Source organism: Meles meles, chromosome 12, assembly GCF_922984935.1.
Source record: "Meles meles chromosome 12, mMelMel3.1 paternal haplotype, whole genome shotgun sequence".
In the NCBI taxonomy this organism is placed as follows: Eukaryota; Metazoa; Chordata; class Mammalia; order Carnivora; family Mustelidae; genus Meles; species Meles meles.
The window spans coordinates 91,859,808-91,885,227 of record NC_060077.1 but is presented as its reverse complement, the minus strand read 5'-3'; the positions used below and the strand labels follow the sequence as shown (position 1 = coordinate 91,885,227).

Sequence of the window (25,420 nt, the reverse complement as noted above, 5' to 3'; positions counted from 1 at the left end):
CCTCCGTCCCTCTGTCCCTGTGACTGCAGGTCACATGTCTGTGCCAACTGCCATTTGACATATGTTCTGGGGCTGGTCTCACCCTGGCCACTACTCCCTGGTCAATCTCCTCTCTTGTCCTTCGGAGGCTATCCCACACCTCATTCCCCTTGCCAAGTCCCAAGCCCACTCAGCTTTTCTCAGCCGATGACGTTCTCAGGCTAACAGCCGGGGAGGCCTCCAAACTCATCATCTGCACAGACCTCTGCTTCCCTCCAGTTGGCTGAATCCAGTCCCCTGGGACTCTGCTCTAGCCTTTCCCTTTTCTCCCTGCATTTCAGTGTCTCATCCTTTGCCCCCTTCTTTTGTGCATGTCCCCAAATTTCTTACATCTTTGACTACCCAAGAAAAAGAAAAGACAAAACAAGTTCAAAATTCGAAGTGGAAACACATGAATCCTTTCCTCCGTTTCTGTTAACGTGATAGAGGATGGGGGGATTGCAAAGTGGTGTGCCCTCCCCACCCTGCCTCGGCACTCACCGCATCAACCCCAGCTGCTTCCTCCCTGCAGCTCTCCGAGCTCCTTCTCTAGGCCAGATAGTGTTCAGAGCTCCAGACCCGACCCTCCTGTTGCTTCTAGACCAGCCACCTGGCTGGCTCAGCTGCCCCTTATGCGGATGCACCACTTCCCATTTTTGCTCTCTTCCCGAATTCTTACTGTGGTCACTCCAGGCGGACCTGAGAGCTATTCTACACCCGTTTGGCTGCAGAATCCTGTCCTCCTAGCCCCCAACCATGTCTCCACGGTAGAACCTTCTCCAGCCTCATTGTCTAACTGTCCTAATACCCTCTGTGCTGGCCTCCTCCCTGGCTCTCGTTCTTCACGCGGCTACCAGTTCTTTCTAGAGACCCGGGGGCTTCCACTCCTGCTCGTTTCTGATGTTCTCCATCGCTACCGGAGAAAAGCCTCAACCCTGCCGTCACCTGACGTGCCAGCCCCCTGCACCCCATTCCCCACAGAGAAGGGCATTTCTAGATCTGCTCCGGGTGCACGGACGCTTTCCAGTCATGTGACTACACTCTTGTGAGGGTCACTTCTCTCCAGCTCGCCCGTAAATGCTTGCGGTAAAGCAGAGCTGCCATCTCCCAGAAAGGCATTCTAACATCGCTGCCACCAGGCTCGGTGGTCTCCACGCCCCTCTGGCCGTTGGGAGAGGTGCCCATTCTAAAGGGTGTGGGGACACTCCACGATGCCACCTGTGCTCGGATGCTTGCATCTGTTCTCCCTGTCGTCCTAACTAGCCGGGACAGAGAGGTCTTATGCACACCTGAGGGCCCAGACCCTCCCCCCCACCCCCCGACCAGCAGGTATGGGCTCCTCCCACTGCACGCAAAGTCCCCACTCACTGAGGAGGAAGGACGAGATACCCATGGTGACCACAGCCTTGCCACAGGCATTGTGGAGTTTGCTTATATGCCCTTGCCCGTGAACTTCCTGCAGTCCTCCAATGTTCTCACGTGTTCAAGTCGGATTCCGAAGTCTATGGAAGCAAGCTGCTTCTGACTTTTTGTTAGTTTTGACTCTATTTCACAGATTTTATAGTTATACCACATAAAAGTAGAGTACTCTCAACTCTTTTATTTACACAGCGTAAAGTTTTTAATAAGTTTTCTTATCTTGAAAGAGGATATTAAGTAGAGCAGAAATACTGTCCAGGATCGAGTCAGAGACAGCAGAGACTACGTTCTATTTCGCGATTTTGCCCTCTACCAGAACCTCCAGGCAGCTTGTCTAAATGGGACGACGACCCACCTCCTTGCGCTTCTCTGTGATACACTCTGCCGTGTCTTATCCCGCAGACGCGGGGGCAGTGCGCGAGAGCAGAGCTGGGGTCCGCCCCCCGCCCCCTCCAACCAGAAGCCGTGCTTGCCGGGGTCCTGCAACCGCCTCAGGATCGATTGTCTTCGATGATGATAGTTCTGGGGAAGGGCTCAAGTTCAACAAATATGTACCGAAATTCATACTCGCCACTTTCTGGGTTCTGAAAAACAAACACATTTCCAGGTGTGACTTTTGTCGCCAGGGCTCACGCCCCGCCCCCTCCGAGCCCTCGGCCGCACACCTCCTTCACTTCCAGATGCACCGTTCCTTGCTTCCCAGGCTCCGAGCCCTGGATGTAGAACTTCACCCGCATGTGTTTCAGCCCGTCCTTTACGTATTCAATGAAACTGTCGAGAACCGAAGAGCACAGCTTGGATTCCCGTCTTTTAGAAACGACCCCAAGCTGCCGGGACGCACGGGGAGCGCAGTACCTGACGTGCTGCCTCCGCCCGCGGCGGGTCACCTCCCCGTAGCCCTTCACCGGCTCCCCGAAGACACTGATGACCTGTGGGACACACACAGCACGGGGCGCGCTAAGGCCTCCGCCTTTCAGGCTTCCCAGGGAAATATTTTCTGAGAAACCAAGTGATTTTTTAAGGAAACAAATCATTAAGCCTGGACCCTCTCCCGATAACAAGTCCAACAATGGAGAAACTGCCCCAAGTATGTTTTTCCCGTAGACACTGAAGTCGGTGAGACTGTGGTGTGACCCACGGCTTCGCGGCAGGCGTTCCTACTTCCCACAGAAACCGGGCACAATGGGGTGGGCAAGTGTTTAAACACACATCAGAACATTTTTTGTGAAATGATTCTCATGGGGTCTAATGCTCAAAGCTGCAAGAAGAAGACAATTCTCTGAGTCACTAAAGATGGTCAAAGAAAACGAGTGCAGGTTTCCCCAGCTCTCCGAAAGTTTGCTTTACTGCTTCTCTTCAAAGAACCTACACCAGTCCATGTATTTGCTAACTGAACAAAACCCAAAGGCTTCTTGCTTTCCGGAACTGGTGGCTGTGCCTCACTTCACGCCCCTGGCTCAGGAGCACTTCCACGGGAGCGCACCTCCTTCAGATGCCGGGGGAGCCTCCAATGACCAGACAACAAGCCAGATCTAGAAGCGTGAAACCATGATTCCTAACGGGAAAACTGACAGTGATGTGGAAATGTAGCTCTTCTTGAATTTAAAGGGCAAATACTTTGGAGCCTTTCCAAAAACGTAACTGGAACCTTCCTTAGTCCCTGCTCAGTTGCCCCTTACTCAGAGGTGTGTCTCTCTGCCTCCTCCTCCGTGGTTCCCAGACACCCAGAGTCTGATGATAAGAATCAACAGACAAAAAGAGCGAGAGGCCAGAGTCCGTCGCCAGGGGTCTCCTCCCGGACAGGACTAGAAAACGGGTGGAGTGAGTCGGGCCGGGGCAGGCACCTACCGCTTCATACGTCTCCCGTCCCAGGGTGATGCGACCTGTTTGTGAGAAACCTCGGTTTGTGAGAAGGTGCCGAGGGTTTTTGGTGCTATCTGCGGTTTTCCTCCAAGGTATACAGACTAAGATTTCAATGAGTCACATTTGTCCCTGCTGAAGCTTTCCAGCCAGAGAGCAGGAGCTCTGGCGAACGATGGCTGTGCTGGCTTTGTCTGTGGGAGAAAAGCCGCACGGGAAGTCCTCCTTCTGGCACAACCCCTAAGAGCATGTGGGCGACTTTTCCGGACGCCGGCCTGCCCCTGGGGAATGCTCTGGGCCCGCTGCGCTGAGGAGCATAAGCTTTGGAGTCACACAGACTTGGGCTCGGGTCCTGGCTGTCCCGCTTACAGCGCAGCAATCTCGGTCGAGTTAGCTCATCTCAGGAGCGTCAGCCTCCCCTTCTGCCAGTGGGACAGTTGTAGTATTTAACACCAACGGCTTCCGTGAGAGCCAAGAATGACGAGGCACTGAGTGTGGTGCCTGGTGCATAATGTGCCTTCAGTGAGTGTCAGTAATTACTGCTATGATCACAGGGTCATGAATTAGGTTTTTCACAGTCCTAGGAACTTACCATAGGAGTTTAATATTCTGGCAAGGTCTAAGGGTTTAATATCTATGACAAGTGACCGTCTGTAGTATCAGGATGAAAACACTGCTACACAGACTTCTGGGTGGTCCTAAAGCACTTCCAGTACAGAACACAGAGCTAATACCATAATGACAATCCAACCGTGTGACTCGTGTGACTTTATCACCATATGAACACCACTAGTCCCAGAAGCAGTGTGTGTGTGTTCTGCTCCCCGCCCCCACCCCGGCCCTGGGATTTTTCCTGATCTTGAGTGCGTGTGACTCCACCTGGAAGACTAACCTCAGGGTGTGATCTGCACTTTTCTAAGGCTTTCCCGTAGACCTTATTAGGACTCCATGGAGAAAAAAGTTCTTTGAAAACTGCGTAAAACAAGCCACCTGCAAATCACAGAAAAAGAAGATCAAGCAAAGCAAGAATGAGACAAATGTGAAGTCACAAAGGGTTTAGGGGGTAGTTATTGTACTTGCTGTGATCAACCTGTGATACTGATCCCACAGAGCACCACTATCAAGTAGGTGAAGTCTCTTCCGGCTTCTTTCACTGTGGAGACAGAGCACGGCAGAGTCAGACGTGGGCCCAACAGGAGCAGTGCGTGCGGCTTCAGCATTTCTAGTGGGGGCATGTGCATCAGGGACCCATGGCGGGGTCTGCATGTGCTCTAGGACGGCTGCTCCCAAGCCTCCCTGTGAATCAGAACCACCTGGAGAAAGTTTTCAAAAGAACCTCAGCAGAGTTCTGGGCCAGGGAATCGTATTTTATTTGATATTATCATTTTAATACTCTTTACTTTTGAAGATGAAGAACAACAAGCGATCCAGGCCCCAGCGGGAAAACATGCTACAGACTGGGCAGCGCTGGACACATTCTACTGCTCCCAGATCAAGTGTTTGCTTTATTAGCTGCGGTCCACGGGCTGGAAACAGGACTCGACTCTGACAGTCACTTCCCACGCCGCCCACACAGCACTAATAGAACGAACTTAGAGCACGAAGAGTCTGCAGAGACACAGCGTCTCTACTGAGAAGGAGCAGCAGCAATGGTGTGGGAACAGGGCACAGACAACAGCCTACGTGTACGGTCTCGCTTAGGGTTCGTGAGCTCTCCTACTTGTTATCACCTTGTTTTAAGGGACCCGGACCTTCTGGATTTGGACTGTCCCATACAGTAACCATACACCACGCATGGCTATTTGAGTTTAATTTTACAATTAAGTTAACTTAAAATTAAATAAACACTCAGCTCCTCAATCACACCAGCAACACTTCAAGTGCCGAACAGCTGCATGTGGCCAGTGGCTACCATACGGAGACCACATACAGGTAGAACATTTCCATCCCTGCGCTAAGTTTTATTTGGACAATGCTGCTGTGGACATTCTGCAAAACAACACATCTGTCCTTTCTATTCATGCCATATTAGTCAGCGCCCAGAGTAACAAGGAGCATGTGTGTCAGGAAGCTTGATGGACACATGCACTCTAAGTGTGTGTGTGTGTGTGTGTGTGTGTGTGTGTGTGAATGAGCCCAGAACACAGATCCAGGGCTCACCAACCACATAAATACAACTTTTAGGAGTACACTGCATGGGGCATGCTAAGACACCCCACTTCAAATGAAAGAAACTACTGCATCCCATACGACGATGTGTGGTAGGTCCCTCTGGACTCTGTGGGCAACATACCCCACATTTGGGAACACTGCTCCCACTCGTTCACTGAGTCATCAGGAAGGCTGTCGCCTTTGAATGGGGGTACAGATGGGGACAGGACTCTGCAGCAGGACCCATCTGCAGTGTAAGCAGTAGTGTTGCGGGCACCAGATGACTTGACACATGCTGGTGGACAGTTTGTGCCTCTGCCCTCTGCATATAGGCTGTTCGTTCGTGCTGAACTTTCAATCATCCCTCCCAACCCTGTTCAGGCTATCATGGACGAATGATTATGTACATGTTCGACATGTTCAGCAGATTATAAAACCATTGATAGGATACAGTTTTGTTTTGGTTAATGTAAAAAACTATATGTATCGAAATGACATATTCGCAATAGTCATCTTTGCACGGTATAATCACGATGTCTCAACCGTTTGCTTCCTTTTTACTTATTTTTTTTTACAGATTATTTGTGAAATGAAATAATAAACATTAAATTCATTAGCTCATCTGTGAAAACTCTGACTTTTCCTGACAGAATTACATTTTGTCTTTCCAATTATCTATGTTCTTTCTACTGCTGCCCATGTCACCCAGGGTCAATGTTGTTTTGAACATCTTTAATTCTGTAGTGTGAAGAGTCTATCTCAACATCTGGGCTCAGAAGTGATTCAAGGGCAGTGCTGAGTTGACCTGCCTGAGCTGATCCCTACAGATTATGCCTCATAATCCATATTCATTCCACCCAATTACTCCGCATCTATCTTACACTCCTTGGTACTCTCTTTGTAGCGCAGTTACTGTTTTCACTCTTTCACACTCTGTATCTACTTTTGTCTTCATTAAGTGCTCATCCATTTGTGTACAGGCATTCCCTGGCACATCCATTAGCATCTGTTCAAGTGTCAAGCATAGAGAAAACGGAAGCTCAAGAAATACTCGTGAGTGGTTGGTTGTTCTAAAGAGTACTGACATGGCTATTAGGAAATTAAGATTAGGAAAATGTGGTTTTAACTTTCAGTTGTATGAAACTGGGAAAGTGTGCCTCATATATAAGTTTTACTGTCCCTCTGATGGGGTGAACAGGAAACTCAACGCGATGAGATGACATCTGTGAAATCTACTAACTTACTATAAACTTCTAAATAATGGTTAAGTTTTACACGCTCCACACTAAAACTAACCGAAGTTGAGAAAATGTTTCTAGACCTAATTCAACAAAGTTATGTGAAAACCAACTTTGAAATCTAAGTCGGTGAAGAAAACTGCAGGTCTATATTCTCAAATTCTGAACCGTGTTGCACGGTCCTACCTTCCCATTTGTGTGACTTCTTTTTCTATTTTTAGCACTGGCAGCTCCCGCCACGTTGGCCGAAAGACTCATCACTCCCGTTACCTTTCTGTGACGTGGAGACGACGGTTTCCCCTCTCTGACTGTGCACAGACACCTGTTTGCTGCCGTCGTCCCCCACCCTCTGGGCACTCCGCCCCTGCGTCCAGAGGGTCTTCTGGGCGACTCCAAGGAGACACTTCGGTTGCACCGTTCTCTTTCGCTCTTGCAGAGCCCAGCTCAAGCTGGGCGCAGTCTTCAAGCAAGCTTTGTTAAGCACGAAGTGTGGCGGGAACAGCCGCTTCCCCGACGACCTGAGCATCCTCTCCGCACACTGTGCAGCTCGTAAGAAAGTACAAATCATGACCGCAGGAAAGTGCTCCGCCTTGGGAAGGTGCCAACTACGACCAGCAAAGCTTCACTACCCAATACACACGCAGCCGGGGTGTACTCAGAGCCACACATTCACACCGGTGATTCTGCACGGCGTGTTCCGCAAAAACGTTAGCTCACGAAAGAGGCTCGCCCACCTCCTCTTCTCTTCCGAGCTCTTTTTACTCGAATTAAAGTGCTTTAATTACCTTCCGTACTGACATTCACACACTACCCGCCATGCCTCTGCAAAGTAACCTGGGAAGCCGCGAGGAGTCCTGGGAATAGTAGTTTCAGGCCTTCACTCTTCACAGAGCTACCGCCGCAGGAAAGGTATCAGGACTACAGCTCCCACAGTGCAAGGCGGCCAGAACGCGCTTGGCCCCTCCGCCACCTTCCAGGTTCCCTACGCTTGCGCCGCCGTATTTGGCGCCGCGGGGGCGGCGGGGGACGGAGTGATCCCGCAACTGACGAAAATCGAATTAGCGATTACAAGCTGGGTGTTCTTGTGACCTTCTGGGACGGCTTTAAACTGGGAAATCCTGGGTCTGATTGCGGCTTTGCTGTCCCTCATGGGCAAATAATGTAGCCTTTGCGTTTCAGTTTCGCCCCAGGAAACTGGTCAGGAAGGAACACAAACTTCCCCAGAGCCAGCACGTAGGGAGGGGCGAAGCCGTCGCAGTGCCCAACGCCAGTGGCCAAAACTCAGAGGCCCGCTTGCCGCGCGGCGTCCTCAGCATCAGGCCGTGGGACGTGCGAAGAAGCACGGCTCCCGAAGTTTCTAGAACAGCTCCTGGGGCCGAAGGAGAGGTGGTGTCCCCCTTCGTCCCTCCCCTACGTACACGCGCCGGCGTCGAGTGGGCGTGGCGCCGGGCGGCGCGCTCCTCCCTCCGGCCGCCGCTCCGCCTCGGGCGCTCCGCCGGGTCTCCATGGCGACGGGACGCGGCCGGCTCCTGCAGCTGCACTGGCGCGGCCTCCAGGCGCTGCGTTTGCCGCCTGGCGGCGTCGGCGCGGCCCCGGGGCCCGACGGGGAGGCCGCCGGGCCCGCCGGGTTCAGGTGACTGTCCCGGGACCGCGGGTCGGGTCACTACCCCGCCACCCTTCCCCCTACTTTCCTTCGTCGGCCCCGGCCCCGCGCGGCGTGTTGCTCGCGGCTCTTCGTGGGGGCGGGAGCGGTCCGAAGCCGCGGGCTGAAATTTCCTCAGCCTGGAGACTTGCAGTTTCCGCCAGTCCTGGTCCTAGCAGACGGGCTTCCCCGGAACAGCCTCCCTCTTCCCCTTCGTTCAGTTCTCGGCCCTGTGGGGGCCTGGGAGCCTCGGCGCAGCTCCTCGCGCCCCGCCGCGCGGATGCGCTGCACCTGTGGGCCAGTGCAGTCACCGGAGGGGCGGGGAGGGCGCCCGGGCAGAGAGCGTCCTGCAAGCCGCTTGCTCCTTCTGCGGCTGGAAATCACTTTTCGTTCTTCTCCTGAGTTTGTAAGTTAGGGAGGCGGACTCTGCCCAGGAGAAGGTACCACGTTTCGCTCCCGCCCGTGACCGCTGGATGGTGGGGGGGGGGGGGGGTCGGCGAGCGCGCTTTCCCAGGGCAGTCCCTCGCTTCCAACCTTCAGGAGGCCTGCTCTGCGCTTTCCTTCCTTCCCTCGTCTTCTGGAGAGAGAGAGTTGGGGAGGGCAGAGGGAGGGGAGAGGGAGAGGGAGAGAGTCTTCAGCAGGCTGCACCCGCCCAGGGCAGAGTCCCGCCGCGGAGCTCAAGCTCGCAGTCGGAGAGCGTGATAACAGTTCAGTAACTTAAATTACTTCTTGTTTTCCTGAATCTTCAGGATCTGGTCCCATGTTCGCCCTAGAATCCATTACCCTCTCACCCTGCTTTCAGAAGTGGTGCTCTGCCTCTTAGTGCTGTGGTGATAGTTGGTTCTGGAGAATAGTGCTAGGCATACCACAGGCCTCGTGACAACTACAACGGGGACAGTGCCTCCAGAACTTCTGTAGGAGAGAAACAGTGGCATTTAACTTGGAACCTTGAATTAGTCTTTATAGAGAGAGCTCTATCAGCAGAGAGCATTTTATGTGATGAATCTTCTGTTACTTTGTAAGTTGAGCGAACTACCTGGTGATGACTTAGAGTGCCTGGCAGGGGAGCCCGCATGTCAGCCTGTGATTTGGTAAGGTCTCCATTCTTTATGGGGAAGAACAATCAGTTGCCAAGAATGATTGCAGATGGTCTAAGTAAGTGGTGATTCTATTGTCTCACTGCAGAAAAATTAGACTTTAATAAGGAATCACTAGCTCCCTTTTTAATGAAAAAAATGTGAACATGTGTGAATGTCATAATCTGTCAGGAAAATAGCAGAAAGGATATCAGGTTGGCTTAATTTCTGCTTGGTCTAGTTTTTTTGGTTTATCAAATATCAAAAATCACTGTCAGAAGATAATTTTTTTCAAGAAGGCAAATTTTAAAATATTGAATTTATTCAAAGCTATCGGACAAAATCTATTACTTTAAAACAGTGGTTTTAAACCAAATATCATTTTACTAATTATGTCAGCTAAGTGGGTACTTAATTTTACAGACTCATAAATCTATGTGAGGGCATGCATGGAATCTACTAATTTGTTCATTGTGTGGCCCTTGACAATGTGCAATTGGCTTATTTTATGGGGAAATGGAGATGTACTTTCAATAATACCAAAAGCAATAGTGATAAGATATAATACGGTCGGAAGAGCTCTGGAGGGACAGTCGGGAGATGAGAGTCTCTGGGGCTCTTGTGCCTCTAGCTTGGGACCTTAAGTGAGTCGCTGTAAGTGCCTTGTTAGAACTGTAGTTCTAACTGATTTGTGAAATAGGGATTCATGAGATCTCTTTTAATTATGGAAAAGTTAAACAGTAACAGATAGGCTGTACTTCTCAAACATGTAGGCGCCAGTGGGCAGGAAATGCACAGGGCGTCCTCCTGACATGTAAAATGAATGCAGTGGCTGTGGGGAAATATGTTAAGTAATTTAACTTTTAAGTAATATAATACATTTGTATAATAAGACAACCACAGGTAAGTATCCAGTACAATGCAACATTTGCATTAATTTTTAAGATCAAGTACGAGATTTTTTCCCTAAGATTTTATTTTTTTATTTGACAGACAGAGATCACAAGTAGGCAGACAGGCAGGCAGAGAGAGGGAGCAGGAAGCAGGCTCCCCGCTGAACAGAGAGCCCGATGCAGGGCTTTCCCAGGACCCTGGGCTCATGACCTGAGCCGAAGGCAGAAGCTTAACCCACTGAGCCACTGAGGTGCACCTCAAGTAGGAGATTTCAAAGGACTTTTGAGCTTTCTGCAGCTGTGTCCCCAGATTTCAGGACCGGTGGTAATCCAGAATGGTGCGAGTGCCTTTGGAACCACTGCTCCTGTCTAAAGGATTGTGCTATCACACTGTGAGTCCAAACTTTCTTGTGTATGGGATTCTCAGTTTTGAAATTAAAACCACTAAAGTCCCACAGTTTATTGCATATTCAACATATTAATAAATATTAGAAAATATGTGGAATTCTGTCCCTTCAATTCTCCAGCCCCCATTTAAAAACCACCACCACCCAAAAACCTTGTAACCTTGTAATCCTGCGAATCAGGCATATCACTGGTTAATACCTTGTCTTTCCTTCCAGACCTTTTTCCTTTGTGTGTGTTTACTTTTTCTCTTAAGAGACAAATTCAAAAATATGATTATGTAGTGTATCCTGATATAACCTGCTTTTTTCAACTGATATTTATTAATGTAGAAGGTATTTATTGACTGTCTCTGTACGCCAGGCATGTTGTGGGTGAAGAATGAGGAGTGAACAAAACTTACGCAAAAGACCTGTGGGTATGGAGCTTGCAATTCCAGTGATGTGAACGAAGTAATGGTGATATGTGCTAAGGAAAAAAAGAAGGAGGGGGCCTAAAGTGTGTGCGTGTGCGTGTACTCGTGTGTGTGTGTGTAGTATGGGTTGGAGTTTGAGAGGGAACAGCCAAAGGAGTTGTCAGTGAGATGGTGGTATTTGCACGCATACCTGAAGGAGATGAGGGACCCACCATGCCGACATCTGGAAGATGTCATGAGCTTGTGTCTAGCGCAGACACTTCCGCTGTATTGAAATGTCCATTTCAGTTGGCTGAGTGCTGCTCACTGTATGGAGCCAGGCTGCTTCATCAGTCCCTGTCCTGTCTCTGGAAGTTCGTCAGTGTAGACAGATCTGAAATGGACTTTCTCGAGTCACATATTTGGGCTTATTTTCTTGCTTTGGGATATATTTTGTACAAGTGAAATTCCTGGCTTAAAAGAATACATGTGCCTTTTAAGGCTCTGGACAAACACTACCAGCTTTGGCTTCCATATTGTTTATGCCAGTTTACGCTCCCAGCAGTGAAGGGGTGTTCTTTATTTGGTCTTCGCCAGTTTGCTAGATTGAAACGGATCGATAGAGCATATTAATTTACTTTTCTTCGACTCCCTTGGAAAAGACTTAGGGTGTAATAGATTTTATTTTTTTGACACTTTTTGATTGCAGAAATATGTATGGCAAAAAGCTTTTATTTATCAATTTACTAATGCTTTTTTTTTTTAAAGATTTTATTTATTTGTCAGGGAGAGAGCACAAGCAGAGGGAATAGCAGGCAGAGGGAGAAGCAGACTCCCTGCTGAACAGGGGGGCTGAGGCAGGGCTCATTTCAGGACTCTGAGATCATGACTTAAGCCGAAGGCAGACGCTTAACCAACTGAGCCACCCAGACATCCCAATTTACTAATGCTTTTAAACAAATTTATATTTGAGGACTCCAGCAGTATTCATTTAAGTTAAGGAAGCTTTCCTCAGTCTTTGCATACAGCATATAGATACAGACCTCCAGGCTTCTTGGCATGACCGTTCATACTGTCAGGGCTCTAAGGGTCACTGGCTGGGAAGTCCCGACAGATAGTATTATTTGATGGAGAAGTAATAGAAATGCCTTTTACTTAAAGCTTGTGTGTTAGAATCCTCTGTGAACTAAAGGTATTTGATCTTGGAATATGTAATACAGATTGGCACAGAATTTACAAGAAGCTGACCACTTAAAATAAGGAGTGCTTTTTTTTTTTAAATTTATTTGGCAGAGAGAGATCAGAAGTAGACAGAGAGGCAGGCAGGGAGAGAGAGGAGGAAGCAGACTCCCTGCTGAGCAGAGAGCCCGATGCGGGACTCGATCCCAGGACCCTGAGATCATGACCTGAGCCGAAGGCAGAGGCTTAACCCACTGAGCCACCCAGGTGCCCCATAAGGAGTGCTTTTAAATCACTTAAAAATGTGTATGTTTAAAAATTGTGTATTGTGTTGAATGGTGTCCCTCCAATTCATGCTCACCCAGAACCCTAGGATGTGATTTTATTTGGAAATGGGGCCTTTGCAGGTGTAATTGGTTAAGATCAGGTCACACTGGGTTAGGATGTGACTGGCGTCCTGATAAGAATAGCTGGAGACGCCAGGGGAAGATGTTTGGGTGAAGATGGAGGTTAGAGCTGGTCATCTTAGTGGCCCTGAGCTGAGGAACACCAAGGATTGTCACCAACCACCAGAAGCTGGAAGAGGCAGGGGAGGATTCTTCCCTAGAGACTTTGTGGAGGGAGCATGGCCCTCCCAACACCTTGACTTTGGACTTTTGACGTCTTGGACTGAGACAATAAATTTCCGTAGTTTTAAGCCAGCTAGTTTGAGTTAGTTTGTTAAGGCCGCCCTAGGACACTAACACAATTAGGAAATTGTATTTTACTTCCTATTATTGTGTTAGAGCCAGGTCAGTGGAGTTGAAGCTTTTCTTTTGTGGAAAGCTTTGCTTAAGTAGTACTTTCAACAGGACCTAGTACACAGGTGGAAATCTCTGAATAAAGGGGGAAGGCATGGCAGAGCTTTCCAAAGGAGGGCCTCTGCCACCTGCTCTCCTTCCCTTCCTGTTCTGCTGGGCACAGACTGGGTACTACTGGCGCTGCCTAGCTTCTTTGCATTCCCAAGAACTCACTGGCACATTGAGTGTCTTTTGTAGAAGCTGGCATGGAGAGACCCGGGGAGCCAGTGTTTTTTACCTAGGTGAATTTGTTACTTTCCGGGATCTGGAGAGATTCATCATGTCCCTCCTGTCCCAGGTGGAGGGGCCAGTGTGCAGACGCTAGCTCGTGTTTATTCAGGGCTGAGCACAACCAGCACGATGGCTGACGTGAAACAGACAAACCTAGAAAGGGAGGACAGACTCATTCTCTGGCTGCTCAGAAGCCCGTGGGGAATCATCAGGCATCTGAGTGCTTGCGGGTGTGCACGTGGTGGCGTGCCCGTTTCCACGTGGGTTTCAGGCTGTGCTGGGTTGAAGGCTATATGGTCTCTGTGCCTGTGAGGGGTGGGCCATGCTTGGGATCTCGGGCCATCCTCTGTTCGGATACATCTCTGGGGCTTTGGTTCTTCCACTTCCAGAGAGATTACTGCCCTTCCTTCCAACATCTCGTGGCCCTCATTTTGCCTCCAGTTATTGCCCATATCCTTTCTGATTGTTAGTCCAAATATAGCCAGGGAATTGGGTTGGTAGGAAAAACGGGGGCGGGTGTTAAACTCTTGGTGAACGAAGTATGTACTCGGAGCACGGGCACGTTGGTGAACTGGGCATGTGGAACCTGTCCCCTAGGTTTTAGTCACACGCTGGGTGGGAGGCGAGTCGGTAATTGACGTATTTGTGTTTGTGCGTGTGGTCAAGAAGCGGCTTCCAAAGCTTTCCAAGATAACCAGCGTCCCCACCAGTAGCTCTGTCTGGTGGCTGCTGCCTGGAAACTGAAGGCTGCGGGCCCCGTGCCTTCCTGGGTTTCTGGCCGGGTTTCAGATCCCTGCAGAGCCACGGTGGAGCAGAGCTGGTTCGGAGGGCTGTTTTTAATAAAAATGTATTTCAGGAACCTCTGAAAAGAACTAACTGCATAAAATAGTATACTATACCTTATTTCATTGAATCTTAAAAGCCGTTGATTGTAAGATTTACTATTTTTTTGTACCACCAAAATAAAAAATAGATGGCCAGTTAGAGTATATTCCATTGAATGTGAGATACTTAAAATGTGAAAAAAATTGGAGCAGAGGGGGCGCCTGGGTGGCTCAGTGGGTTAAGCCTCTGCCTTCAGCTCAGGTCATGATCCCAGGGTCCTGGGATCGAGCCCCGCATCGGGCTCTCTGCTCAGCGGGGAGCCTGCTTCACTCTCTCTCTCTCTGCCTGCTTGTGATCTCTGTCTGTCAAATAAATAAATAAAATTAAAAAAAAATTGGAGCAGAGTACTTGATGTTTCCGTGGCTATGATCACCAGAGCTAGGGTTGGAGCATTACCATTCCTCAAAGACCCGGAAAGCTGCAGATTATGTGGGCAGTTCTGGTTCACAAATCTGAGGTTTTTCTTACTGGACTGAGGCTGTTCTTCGTTAGGTTCCTGCTATTGCACTGTTGAAGCTGACCAGTTGATAACATTTTATTTTTTCCTTTTGTTCCGTTAAATGAGTTTTACAGCACCTCTTTGACATGTTGACAGGCTATACAAGCAAATATTTAATCTTCTTGTTTAGTACACTTGATCTTAGCCAAAAGTCCAGACGTGATTAATTTTTTGTTTAAAACACATCAGAGTGAGTCCAGGTTTCAGGCTTACTTACTAGACACATGGAATGTTTTCTAGTCCCTCTCCAGTCCCACCCCACTCCCCACTTCCTTCTTTCTTTCCTTCCTTCTTTCTTTCTTTCCTTCCTTCCTCCTTTCCTTTCCCTTTCCTGAGATGAACTTTTACAGTGAGTCATTCTTGGAGTTTATGAACCTTTATGGTTTTGTAGAGGGGACTGGACAGGTCATCTGTCATTCTAATTTGATTTTTCCATCTTACCTTCAGAAAGGGGCCAGGCGCCAGGAGTGCAGGAAGGGCTGTCCTGAAGCAGTGTGCCTGGCGGGGAAGGCGCTGTGATCAGCCCCCCAAAGACCAGCCGGTGTCTCTGGAGAGGTAAGTCCTCATAGATGGCGCTCTTCTGGGGCTCTGGGGTGGAGTTCTTAGAGAAGGTGCCAATGCTGTACATACCAAGCTGCTGTTCGGAGCTGAGAATAGAATTGCGTAGGAAGAAAGTACAACATGGAGAGTTTGCTGTGAGTCATCAGCCTGTCACCACTGTCATTATTAGACTAGGTTTATGAAGTGAACTTCTAAAAGTGACAAGTAAATTTTCCTTTTTAAAAGATGTTCTTCAAAATTGTTCATGTTCTAGTTGATCAAAATGCTTGAAACCGTGGAAAGGAGATTAAAGTGTGTTCTTCTAAAAGCTCCAGGGGCCTCTGGGTCTGTTAGCTTTCGAGCTTTGCAAGCCCATTTTGCTCTGACAAGGTTCTGCAGGATTTTTTTTTTTTTTTTTTTGAACTAATTATTTGAACTTGATGCTGAGATGCCTGTGAATTTGGGCTGTACTGAGGCTTCTGGAGCACTAACTCTCTGCTAAGCATTGTGTGGCACCCTGAACACGTGTGGTCACTGCAGACATTTCCAGTGGGGAGAGTAGGGCTCACATAGTCTGCGTAGCGCAAAATCCAGATTCAAACGTAAGTTGCCTGATCTCAAGTTTTGGGCTTTGATACTGTAACTCAGTTACCAGAGTACATACTTTCAGGTGTTTTTAAAAAGAAATGAGAACTAATAATTAAGAACAGCAATTTAAGCTTTAAACACTATACTCTGAGAACACTGTCATACAATAATCTGATAGAACGAATATTCATTTGGTTTATCTGTTTGTCAAATATCCGAGGACCTTCTCTGTACTAGATACTGTACTCTGACACTTTGTGAGTTTCTAGGATTGTCCTGCCTCTCACTTTCCTGTCTCCTTCCCCATCCTCCCCCGCCTCCATCCTCTGCAGTATGAAACAATTAGAATCCCACACAGAGTGACCCAGTATGGTGTGGATAGTGATTCTTCCAGCTTTGAGGATACCTCATGAACAATAGTTAAGAATGTCTTTGATCTCTACTGTTCTAACTGTAAAGTGGGGGTTTTCTGCTTTTGCTAGAAGTACAGGGAGAGCCCTCCTCCCTTCTTTATCTTAGTCTGCTGGGTAGGAAGGTGAACCTCTCTAATGGCCTTTGAATGGGATTTTAGTCTAATTAAATAATTCTTCCTGGATAAGATTTTTCAGATACTTTTCTGAAATGTTTTCTTTAAGCCCAGCTCTACATTTTTTTTAGATTACATTTGCTTATAAAATAATAACTATGAGTTTTTGTGAAGCAGTTGAATCAAAATATGAAAACCGTGTGCAATGGGTAATCCAAATGGTCACAAAGTGTATTTTCTTGCAACTTTGCCATCTCTGCGTTAGTAACATTTTGCCGCTTAAAGTGTCTAATTTATTGCCTCTGAATGTAAGGAATTTCATTTGGCAGAAGGGATTTAATTAATCCCTAAGCAAAACTGCTTGTTTAACGAATCAGGGAGTCTCTGGTTGAATATCCCCAAAGCGTCTGAGTGGGGGTAGCTCAGCCTGGTGACGCAGACCAGGCAAGTCTCGCATTCATCATCTTTCTCCGAGGATCCATTTCATTCTTTCTCACTATTGTCGGAATCTTAGGATTGATTATTTCCCTGTGAAACATTTGATATCCTGACATTATAATTTAAAAAAGCAAAGTCATTGAAATCATAAGTGGAGATAGGGGCAAGGCATTTTAAATTGGCCAAAGGGTTTTACTGCCCCAGTTCTCTGTCCCCAGGCCCCCCGCCCCTTGCCCCACAGTCTTCTGTGGCTTGCTTTCTTCCAGCCTCAGGTCCAAAGGTGCCCGTTCCTGACTTCCTAACATTGGTAAGGCTTTCTGGACATGCTCAGGTTCTGATAGTTGTTTTGTAAAAGTGTAAGATTGTAGAAATACACAGGGTATTGAGAATTCAGCTCAATGTCATTTATTTAGGCAATAAATGAGAAAGGAAAAGAGAGTTCAGAAAATCTTATGGGGCTTGGAGTTTCCTTAAAGGTGCTGGAGGAAGGTTTCAAGTGTGAGGATGTGTTGGAAGGGGGTGCATGAGGGGTGGTACGGGTTAGGTGGAAGATCAGTGGATATTCCTATTCCAGTTCCTCCTCCTCCTCCTCTTCTCTTTTCTGAGGAGGAAGATTCTGTGTTATTTTTTAATGAATAGCTAAGAATCCATTCTTTTTCTCTTACTTCATTTTATCTCATTGAAGAATGATGGGTACTTTCATGAAGGAGACAGGGAAATCCTGCCTGTGGATTCACAGTGTGTGAATATGGGTAACGTGCCAAGGCAGTTAGCTTGCCGTGACCTTGGGTCTCTTGGATTCTTTTAGGTCATGAGGATTGTGGTAGCAGGACATTTCACTTGAGAAACCAGTGGAAGATAAGGGTGCAGTTTGCCTCTCATAGAGGAGCGGTGCTGGTCACTCTCTGTTTGGTGGTGAACAGCCAGTTGTTTTCTGGGTAACTTTTAGCTCAAATGCTTGTCTGCCTCTCTGATTTTTCCCCTCTCCCAGGATGCCCTCAGAAATCTTGCTGAAGATCTTTTCCTACTTGGATGCTGTGACCCTGCTGTGTGCTGGATGTGTGAATAGGCGCTTTTATCATCTGGCCAATGACAAGTAAGGAGAAAACCAAATCTCTCTGTCCTCTTTTGATGGTGTTTTGATAGAAGTCATGAAAACTAGTAAGACTGTTTTAACCAATTTTTTTAAACTTAAAAGAATTAATTTTGAAAGTGTTTCTAGACACAGATGTAGTATGTCTAATGCTTTAAGTGGTCAAATGGATATTCCCAGTGATTTGCATTTATACACTTAAAAAAAAAAAGGAGTATCTTTGCATGAACTGAAAAAGATCAGACTTGTTACTGGTGTGCTCTTGTCTCCTGTACAGAAGACTGTATCTTCAGTGTCAGTGTGTGTCAGTATGTCAGTGTGAGTCAATATGCACAAGTGGGTTCAGTGTGGGTTCAAGGAAATGAGCCTGTTCTTGACAATAACTCTAGAACGGATGCCAAGCAATTTTTGTGTCTCTTTCTTAATGACTCCTAATAAGAGGTGAAGACATTCACTAAAGCAAAGTGCAGTAAGGCATTTTCATGAAAGAGGTCAATTAAATATCCCAAACTAGCTTTTTCGGGGCGTTCTTACATTGTTAAAGGATAGAGTTCCGATTGCTCAATAAGCCGATAAATTATAAATAGCTTTGTTTCTCTAAACATCACTTCTTCCCACTGACCTTCACAGGCCCAGATGGTGTAGGCACTGGGCCTTCCAGTGGATTTGGGGCCATAGCTCTAGTGATGTTCCTTGCATACTTTTCTTATTAATTATATGCCCGTCCCACTTTCTTGGGAGTTGTCCCTTAAAAATATAAGCTTCTGATGCAATTACCTGTGTGTTTGTTTTCTTGTTATAAGAAATATCTTAATTGCATACATTGAATTTTATTTTTTTTATTTTTTTAAAGATTTTATTTGTTTACTTTAAAGAGCTAACGTGTGCACAAACATGAGCAGGGGAGTGGGGGACAAGGAGAGAATCTCAGGCAGACTGTATCCTGAAGGTGGAGCCTAACAAGCGGTTCAATCCCACACCAAGACCATGACTGGAGCCGAAATAGCGAGTCAGGCGCTCCTGCCACTCCTCCTGCTTGTGCTCTCTCTCTCTTTCAAGTAAATAAATAAAATCTTAAAAAAAAAAAAAAGAATCAGGTGCTCAACCGACTGAGCCACCTAGGCACCCCCGCATATGTTGAATTTTATTTTTAAGTCATTGTCTGATCTTATGGTCCGACTTCAAAAGGCACGTTAACACTGTTCATTAGAACAATAAGTTGACCCCATTTTGTCAACAACTTGTTTGAAGTTTGTGTGACTGTAGTCAGAATAGCTAACGACGCTCTTGTCCTCAAATCCACCGTAGCCTTCCAGCAGGATGGGATCAAGAAAAGGGTGTGTCTGGGTTTTAAGTACTTGGTGAAGCGTCTTACACTTGACGTTTGTATTTTATAAATAATCACGTGGAACAATCCACACAGGATTTTACTTCTCTGAAGAGTTCTTTTTCGGCTTCACTACGGTAAGCGCGGTCGGCTGACGTGCGCGGAAGCGGGTCTTCCTGCGGATGGCACAGGTGGCAGGTGTGGCGGTGCCCCAGACTGCGTGGGGCTCGGGCGCGCGCTCGCGGGTCGGAGCCGGCGCGCTCGCGGGTCGGAGCCGGCGCGCGCACGGGAGCAGAGTCCGCTCTGCTGCGTGCGGTGCCGGTGTTCGTGGTGGAATGACGAGGAAGGTCAGTCCGCAGAAACGGGAACAAGCTTCTCTGTCAAGGGAGTTTGTAAAACTGCCTGCTCCAGGGCCTTTGGCGAAACCGTGTCAGATTTACCTAGACGGACCTCAGTCCTCCTCGTTTTGCAGCTCTTAGCTCAGCGGGCAAAGGCCAGATGTTTCGGAACCGAGACGGTACACACCCGAGGGCAGGGAGCCTGCTTCCCCCTCTCTCTCTGCCTGCCTCTCTGCCTACCTGTGATCTCTCTCTGTCAAATAAAAAAAAATACTGTGATTTTTTTATTTCGCTCGTTATGCAGCAAATTTTTTCACTTTCTTCTCTTTGTGCAAGCATAATGTGTTCCTTGTGGAAAAATTAAAACATAGAAATCAAAAATAACATACAGTTCCATTGCTGCTGACATTTCTCTGTGTGTATGTATATATGGTTCTTTTCTGATCTTTTAAAAAGGTACATACTTAAAAGTACACAATAGGAATCACCGGTTGTATTTCTTGTTATCTCTCTGCAATCTGTTATTCCATTATTGGTGTAGAAAGGCGGCGGTTTGGAGGATGCCAAAGACCATGAGATCACTCATTTCAACTTGACCCTGGGAAACAAGCTTTTCCTTTTAGTGTGTGTTTCTGGGTGGGTGAATCTGAAACACTTACCTCAAACTGCAGTTCACTGTAACACACGAGTGACTGTAAATGTTCGGTTTGATTTATTCGTGGACTTGGACTGTTTAAAAACGATCGTGCATCTCTGGGGTAATCTGTTGCTACTGCAGGGGCATGTCAGTGTCTCTCCGTTAATGTAGCTCCTCTTCTCCCCCAGTTTTATTTGGTTTAGAATCCATACAACTGCATTTTCACCTAAAAGATGTAACTGGAAAGTTAACTCAGCAGAGGAGACCGTTGTATCTATGAACTCACTGTCGGTTGAGGATAAAGAAGCTGGATATTGGAAGAAAGAATATATTACAAAGCAAAGAGCATCTGTAACAGCCGCGCTCGCTCAGGTTCTCCAGCCTGTCAACCCGTACACAGGTCTTCCTGTCAAAACCAAAGAGGCCCTCAGGTACAAGCACCCTCTTGAGCCGTGCGCGGCAGTTACTCGAGGGCCCCATTTAACATTTATGTGCCCGTCCCTGTGGAAAGGATGACATAAGCCCAGAGGATCCTGTGTGTGAGGACATACGTGCCGCTTAGCCTGTAAGGGACTTTTGATAGATTCATATGTTCCTGTGCACCTGTTAGCCGTATAGTATTTCCCAATTCCGTATACATGGCCCGAAGTTTTTATGCGAAGCAGAAATAACCTAGGAATCTGCTGTAGTCAAGCAGGAGCACCCAGAGCACCCTTCCTTCTGGGCAGAACTCGTGTATTGCCGGTTCTGAGAACATGGGAGGCTTTCCGTGACTGTTTGATGAGTGAGGAGAAAAGCTCTGTAGAGAGAACCATTGATGAACTGAACATTTATGTTGGGTGCTTTTGGAGAACTTCAGCTTTGGCTTTTCAGGAATTAGATACTTTAGAGATAACATGTGTAGTCGACTTTAGTGGTTTTTTTGTTGTTGTTTTGTTTTTTTCCTCCTGCAACGAGGCAGTCATTTTTAGCTTTTCTTTCTCCAGAATATCTGGTTTATGTTGGGTAATTATATTGAAAGCAAAAAATGGACAAGAGTACGTCATGGAGCACACTGACCTGTCCGTCCACGATTCATCAGTGACGATCGTGTGGTACAGCAAAAACTGGCCGCAGCTAGCCAGGCTGTCAGCCCTAGATTTGTGTGGTGTGACACCAGTTTTTATGAACCGGTCTAAAACCCCCTCCAGAAATGGGTAAGTACTAATTCAACAGAACCTTTGGGTGAGAACATCTAAGGTGTAAATACTTGTAAGTTAAAAATACCATCAGCGTATTTTAATTTGATTTCATCTTAAAGACTTCTCGTGCATTCCAGATCACTGTAGAATAGTTATAGTGAAAGCCTTATGGATTTTTAACATTTATGATTAGATCTAAATTTAGTGTCCTCATATGTTAGTTGTCTGTAATAGAGAATAGTATTCTAGTTAGCAAAATTCCTAGATGACTGATGGCTAACCTTTTGAGTCCTTAGTTTTAACCATTTTAACACAAAGATATACAAAGCTATTATATCTGTTTTTAGTAAATGGTACAGTAATCATAGTTTAAACATTAGGTCCTAAGGTAATGATTCTTACTTTTATGTGCCTTTCTGTTGGACTGACTGGATGTGTGACCTTGGGCAAGTGGCTTAGCCTCTCTGTGCCTCAGCTTTCCCATGTGTGGAAGGGGTTGGTGATGATGGCGAGGAGTGCTGAGCGTGTGGGGCTGTTGTGAAGAGGACCAGAAGGTCTCACTGTCAAGTGCATTAGTCAGATCCGTGAGTGTCACCCTGCTGATGTGCACCAAGTCCTCACTTAGGGCTCTGTGCTGCGTCCACATGCATTCCAAGTCCCTCCTGCTCACTCTGCTGGTCATTAGTCCCTTTCTCCCAAAAGCCAGATCCTGCGTTCTCTACTGTCCTGACCTCTGAGCGCGAGTGCAGCTACATAGAAGGCACGGCGCACATAGAGGTACACAGGTCATAGCTGCCTTCTCCAGGGCTGGTTTCCTGCCCTCGACTGCCTCCTTTGCTGCCCGGCACCCTTTGACGTTGCCATGGCATTTACCAGGTGTTGTTCCTGCCAGCCTGCGTGCTGGGGTTCCACCCCAGGTTTCTCTCACATGTCACGTGTGTCCTTGGGATGGAAGGTTTTATCGTGGTGCGACAGCATTCTTTCATGGCTTCCTTGGACCCAGACACATTTTTACAACTTTGTAAACCTTGTTTTAGCTTCAGCTCTCTGGTGCTGATTCTTCGGGGATGCTTCAGGGTTAGGTTTCTCCTTGTGCTGGGAATGTGAGTGCTGGGCTTCTCAGTGGTGATAAAGCTGGTCTTACTGTATTCTGAAAATAAACTTAATGCTACTAAGAATAACACATGAATGATTTTCCCTGATTATATTACTGAAGATATTTCGGAAGCATGTTCACTTTTATAATTGGTACCTGTATTTGGATAAATCTCTGACATTTCGTATAGTATCATGATAGACACCAGATTTTTCTAAGATTGTGTTTAGTTTCATGCACTAGGAAGTGGTGTTTGGAGAATCAGCCCACTGTCTCTGTACTGATACGGACAATATGTTACTTGGCATATCACGAAATATTATTTATAATATTAGGACAACATTATTAACATCAATTAAGATGGTCATGGAAGACGAAGTGGATAGGCTTGAACTGTAAAGCTGAGTTAAAGCTATTTTGCTCCTAAAAACTGCCATATGAGTCAGGAATCCTAGATACCGTGCAGTGGGAGAAGTACTAGAATTCATCGGGAAAATTGATTTAGTGTAATTTCTTTCCATTAAAACTCAGTGGACTTCAGAAAGTGATAAGCTGTGGGGAACAGATATTGTTTTTTAGGAATCTGTTTTGCGGGGCTCTTTGTTGCAAGTGGGAGAGTGAATGCTTTTATCATGCAGAAATTCTCACATGCATCTGTGTGACAGCAAAGGAGAAACTTGGTGATTGTTATTTGAGTCTTTTTTGTTTCCTCCCCGAGAAGATTTTCAAGAATAGTGAAAGCCTTATTTATGTACTTTGCAATTTGAATTTTCCTGTAATTGATACCTTTCTAGTCTGACTCATTAAATTTTCCCCTCTGCAAGTGTTCTCCATGCTGTGATTTATGCTATATGTCTCCAAGATATTAGCCTTCGTTTCTCCTCTCTGTGTGGCCTGTGAGGCCAAGGCACATAGGAACTTAGCCCGTTCTCTCTGGAGTCTGTTTAAACTGCTGTGCAGCTGTGGTATGACTAGTCTCCTTTTGGGCCCACTGAAGAGTGTGAGAGAAGGGTTTTCATGCCCTGCTCGGCCTCATCTGTCCACACTGATAACCGTAGAGGCAGTGACTACCATTTCTGAGCACCTTGGGGTTGGATCTAAGGTTTTCTTGACTCCAGACTTAGGTTCCTAACACTGTGTTTGGCTTTCTCCCTGTGTATTCTTCCTAACTGGGGTATGTTTTTAGGTCACACATCACACGCACGCTCGCCGACCACCACTCCCTAACCTCTGTGGTTTTCAGCCCAAAGAGTCCTTTGAAGATTGAGGGAGAGACCAGGGTAGTCTGGAAGCTGCCTATTTGGTTCTGATGCTTAAAGCCTCCCCCTCTCACGCTCCCACTTGGAACAGTGCCACCTCGGAACTCCTTAGTTTTCTGATTCTTTTACTAAGTGAGCATTTGAATACCTTCCTCCTGCCAGCTGGTGTCTTAGGTGCTGGAGGCCACATGGCCCCAGCTCCGTAGGGACTTGCCTCTAGTGGTAAGCTGTGTTAATTGGCCACTGAGAGCTCACCTGCCTTATAATTTCTATATATTTCTGTATCTATATAATTTCTATATATCTATATGTTTTATATAGATATATCTATATTTACCATTGTAGCACTTTAGAAGGTTTCATTCTGTTGTTTTTACCTCTTATGATGAATAGCAGAGTTGTGTTTCCCTGTACATCTGAGTTGTTACTTCCTCTTAGACATTAATTCAATACGCAGCTCACAGCGGATCTCCTTCATGACAGCACTCAGGAGATTTTGGTTCAAATTCGTTTTCTAATATTAAAATGTTCACCCTCTCTGAGTTATCCTTGATAAAACTTTAAAAGGTATGTATATCTGCTTTCAGACAGCACCCTGAGACCCTCTCCTTTTTGGTCATTTAAAATATTTCATCTTTGCTTATGCATTATGTCCCTTGATTAGGAGTACGTATGGGAATCTACTTTTGATGATAGCATCGTGCTGGGCTCTGAGGATAAGAGGAGAGAAGATGGTTCTTTCTCACCCTCATGACTCTTCTACTTCTGACTGAGCTGTTGAGTTGATAGTAAGAGCTAGGAGGGGGGAAGGAAACCAGTTGGGTGAGAAACTTGGGTGTGTCCATTTTCCTTTTATTTGTAGGAGTTGTATATGTCCCCTGACCCTCCCCACACTGTTCATTAACAAGGTACACATTATTAGCATGCTCTTCTAAAGTCTTCTTAGGTACACTAGATAGAATTGATGATATTCCAGATGTGAAAACTCATTTCTCTCTTTCCTTTCTTTGGCATGGATGTGCAAAGACCTCGGTGGCATTCTTTAATTGCACAATACAATCTAAGTAACTTAACTGAATCCACCATGATTGGCTGGGACAGCCTGATTCGGATCTTCTGTCTACACCCAGGCCTCTTGGTGGGGCTTTGGAAGGTAAGGTTCGAGTCCCTGCCTGCACCGTGCCATCTCCATCCCTGCCCCATGTTGACTCACCATTATGCATGACACCAAATGTGAGGTCCCTCCAATTCTCCAGTAACCATGGTCTGTTTTACACTCCAGCAACATCCTTTTCCTAACTAAATGTACCCCTGGTCAATGGAGGCCCCTCTGCTGTTCTGCTGTCAGCAATGATAAGTGACCTATTCCTGTCTGCATGGTTTTGTTCATGTTCTCCCTCCCGTGTCATGGGAGTCTCCCCCTTCCTCCTCCCCAGCAGTTCCTGTTCCTTCCTCCTTTCACATCCTGTGTCTGCCGGAGGGTCTCTTACTGTGTGTTTACCCAGTCTCCACATGTGTTTCTGATCCGGTATGTGTGGCCTTACATGTAATCTGCCTTTCAGGAGACAGTGTCTAAAGAGTTCTCCTCTCCCACTAGATGAGGTTTCTTTTTTCCTGGGGTGAGACTGTTGACTGGCTCCCTCCTTTGGGGTTACTTTCTGGGCAGTC

The 25,420-nt window shown here is 46.8% G+C and overlaps 2 protein-coding genes across 3 annotated transcripts in view; one reads left to right on the top strand and one right to left on the bottom strand.

The window, feature by feature from the left end:
• Positions 1-1,603: 1,603 nt before the first annotated feature.
• TIMM21 (translocase of inner mitochondrial membrane 21) lies at positions 1,604-7,513 on the bottom strand. The gene is made up of 6 exons (XM_046025406.1): positions 6,957-7,513; positions 4,388-4,450; positions 4,190-4,287; positions 2,293-2,366; positions 2,103-2,208; positions 1,604-2,021 (listed from the first exon to the last, which is right to left on the bottom strand). The coding sequence occupies exons 1-6, from the start codon at positions 7,252-7,254 to the stop codon at positions 1,929-1,931; spliced, it is 732 nt and encodes a 243-aa protein (XP_045881362.1). The 5' UTR covers positions 7,255-7,513; the 3' UTR covers positions 1,604-1,928.
• Positions 7,514-7,816: 303 nt separating this feature from the next.
• FBXO15 (F-box protein 15) overlaps positions 7,817-25,420 on the top strand; it is a 44,882-nt gene continuing 27,278 nt past the window's right edge. The window contains exons 1-6 of one of the 2 annotated variants that reach the window (XM_046025404.1): positions 7,817-8,319; positions 15,177-15,284; positions 17,813-17,917; positions 20,405-20,647; positions 21,203-21,412; positions 24,779-24,905. In XM_046025404.1, coding sequence (XP_045881360.1) covers positions 8,192-8,319; positions 15,177-15,284; positions 17,813-17,917; positions 20,405-20,647; positions 21,203-21,412; positions 24,779-24,905 — 921 coding nt within the window. In that variant the 5' untranslated portion in view covers positions 7,817-8,191. Of the gene's footprint in view, positions 8,320-15,176; positions 15,285-17,812; positions 17,918-20,404; positions 20,648-21,187; positions 21,413-24,778; positions 24,906-25,420 lie in introns of both variants that reach the window. The other variant, XM_046025403.1, reaches the window with a different exon arrangement.

Excerpts from the sequence above, each read along its gene's own strand:
- TIMM21 (XM_046025406.1), bottom strand. The coding sequence starts at position 7,254 with ATGATTTGTACTTTCTTACGAGCTGCACAGTGTGCGGAGAGGATGCTC. Across the intron at positions 4,451-6,956 it reads CGTCTCCACGTCACAGAAAG|TGAAAGAAGCCGGAAGAGAC; the intron begins GTAACGGGAGTG and ends CTGTCTCCACAG. Across the intron at positions 2,022-2,102 it reads TGCATCTGGAAGTGAAGGAG|AACCCAGAAAGTGGCGAGTA; the intron begins GTGTGCGGCCGA and ends TTTGTTTTTCAG.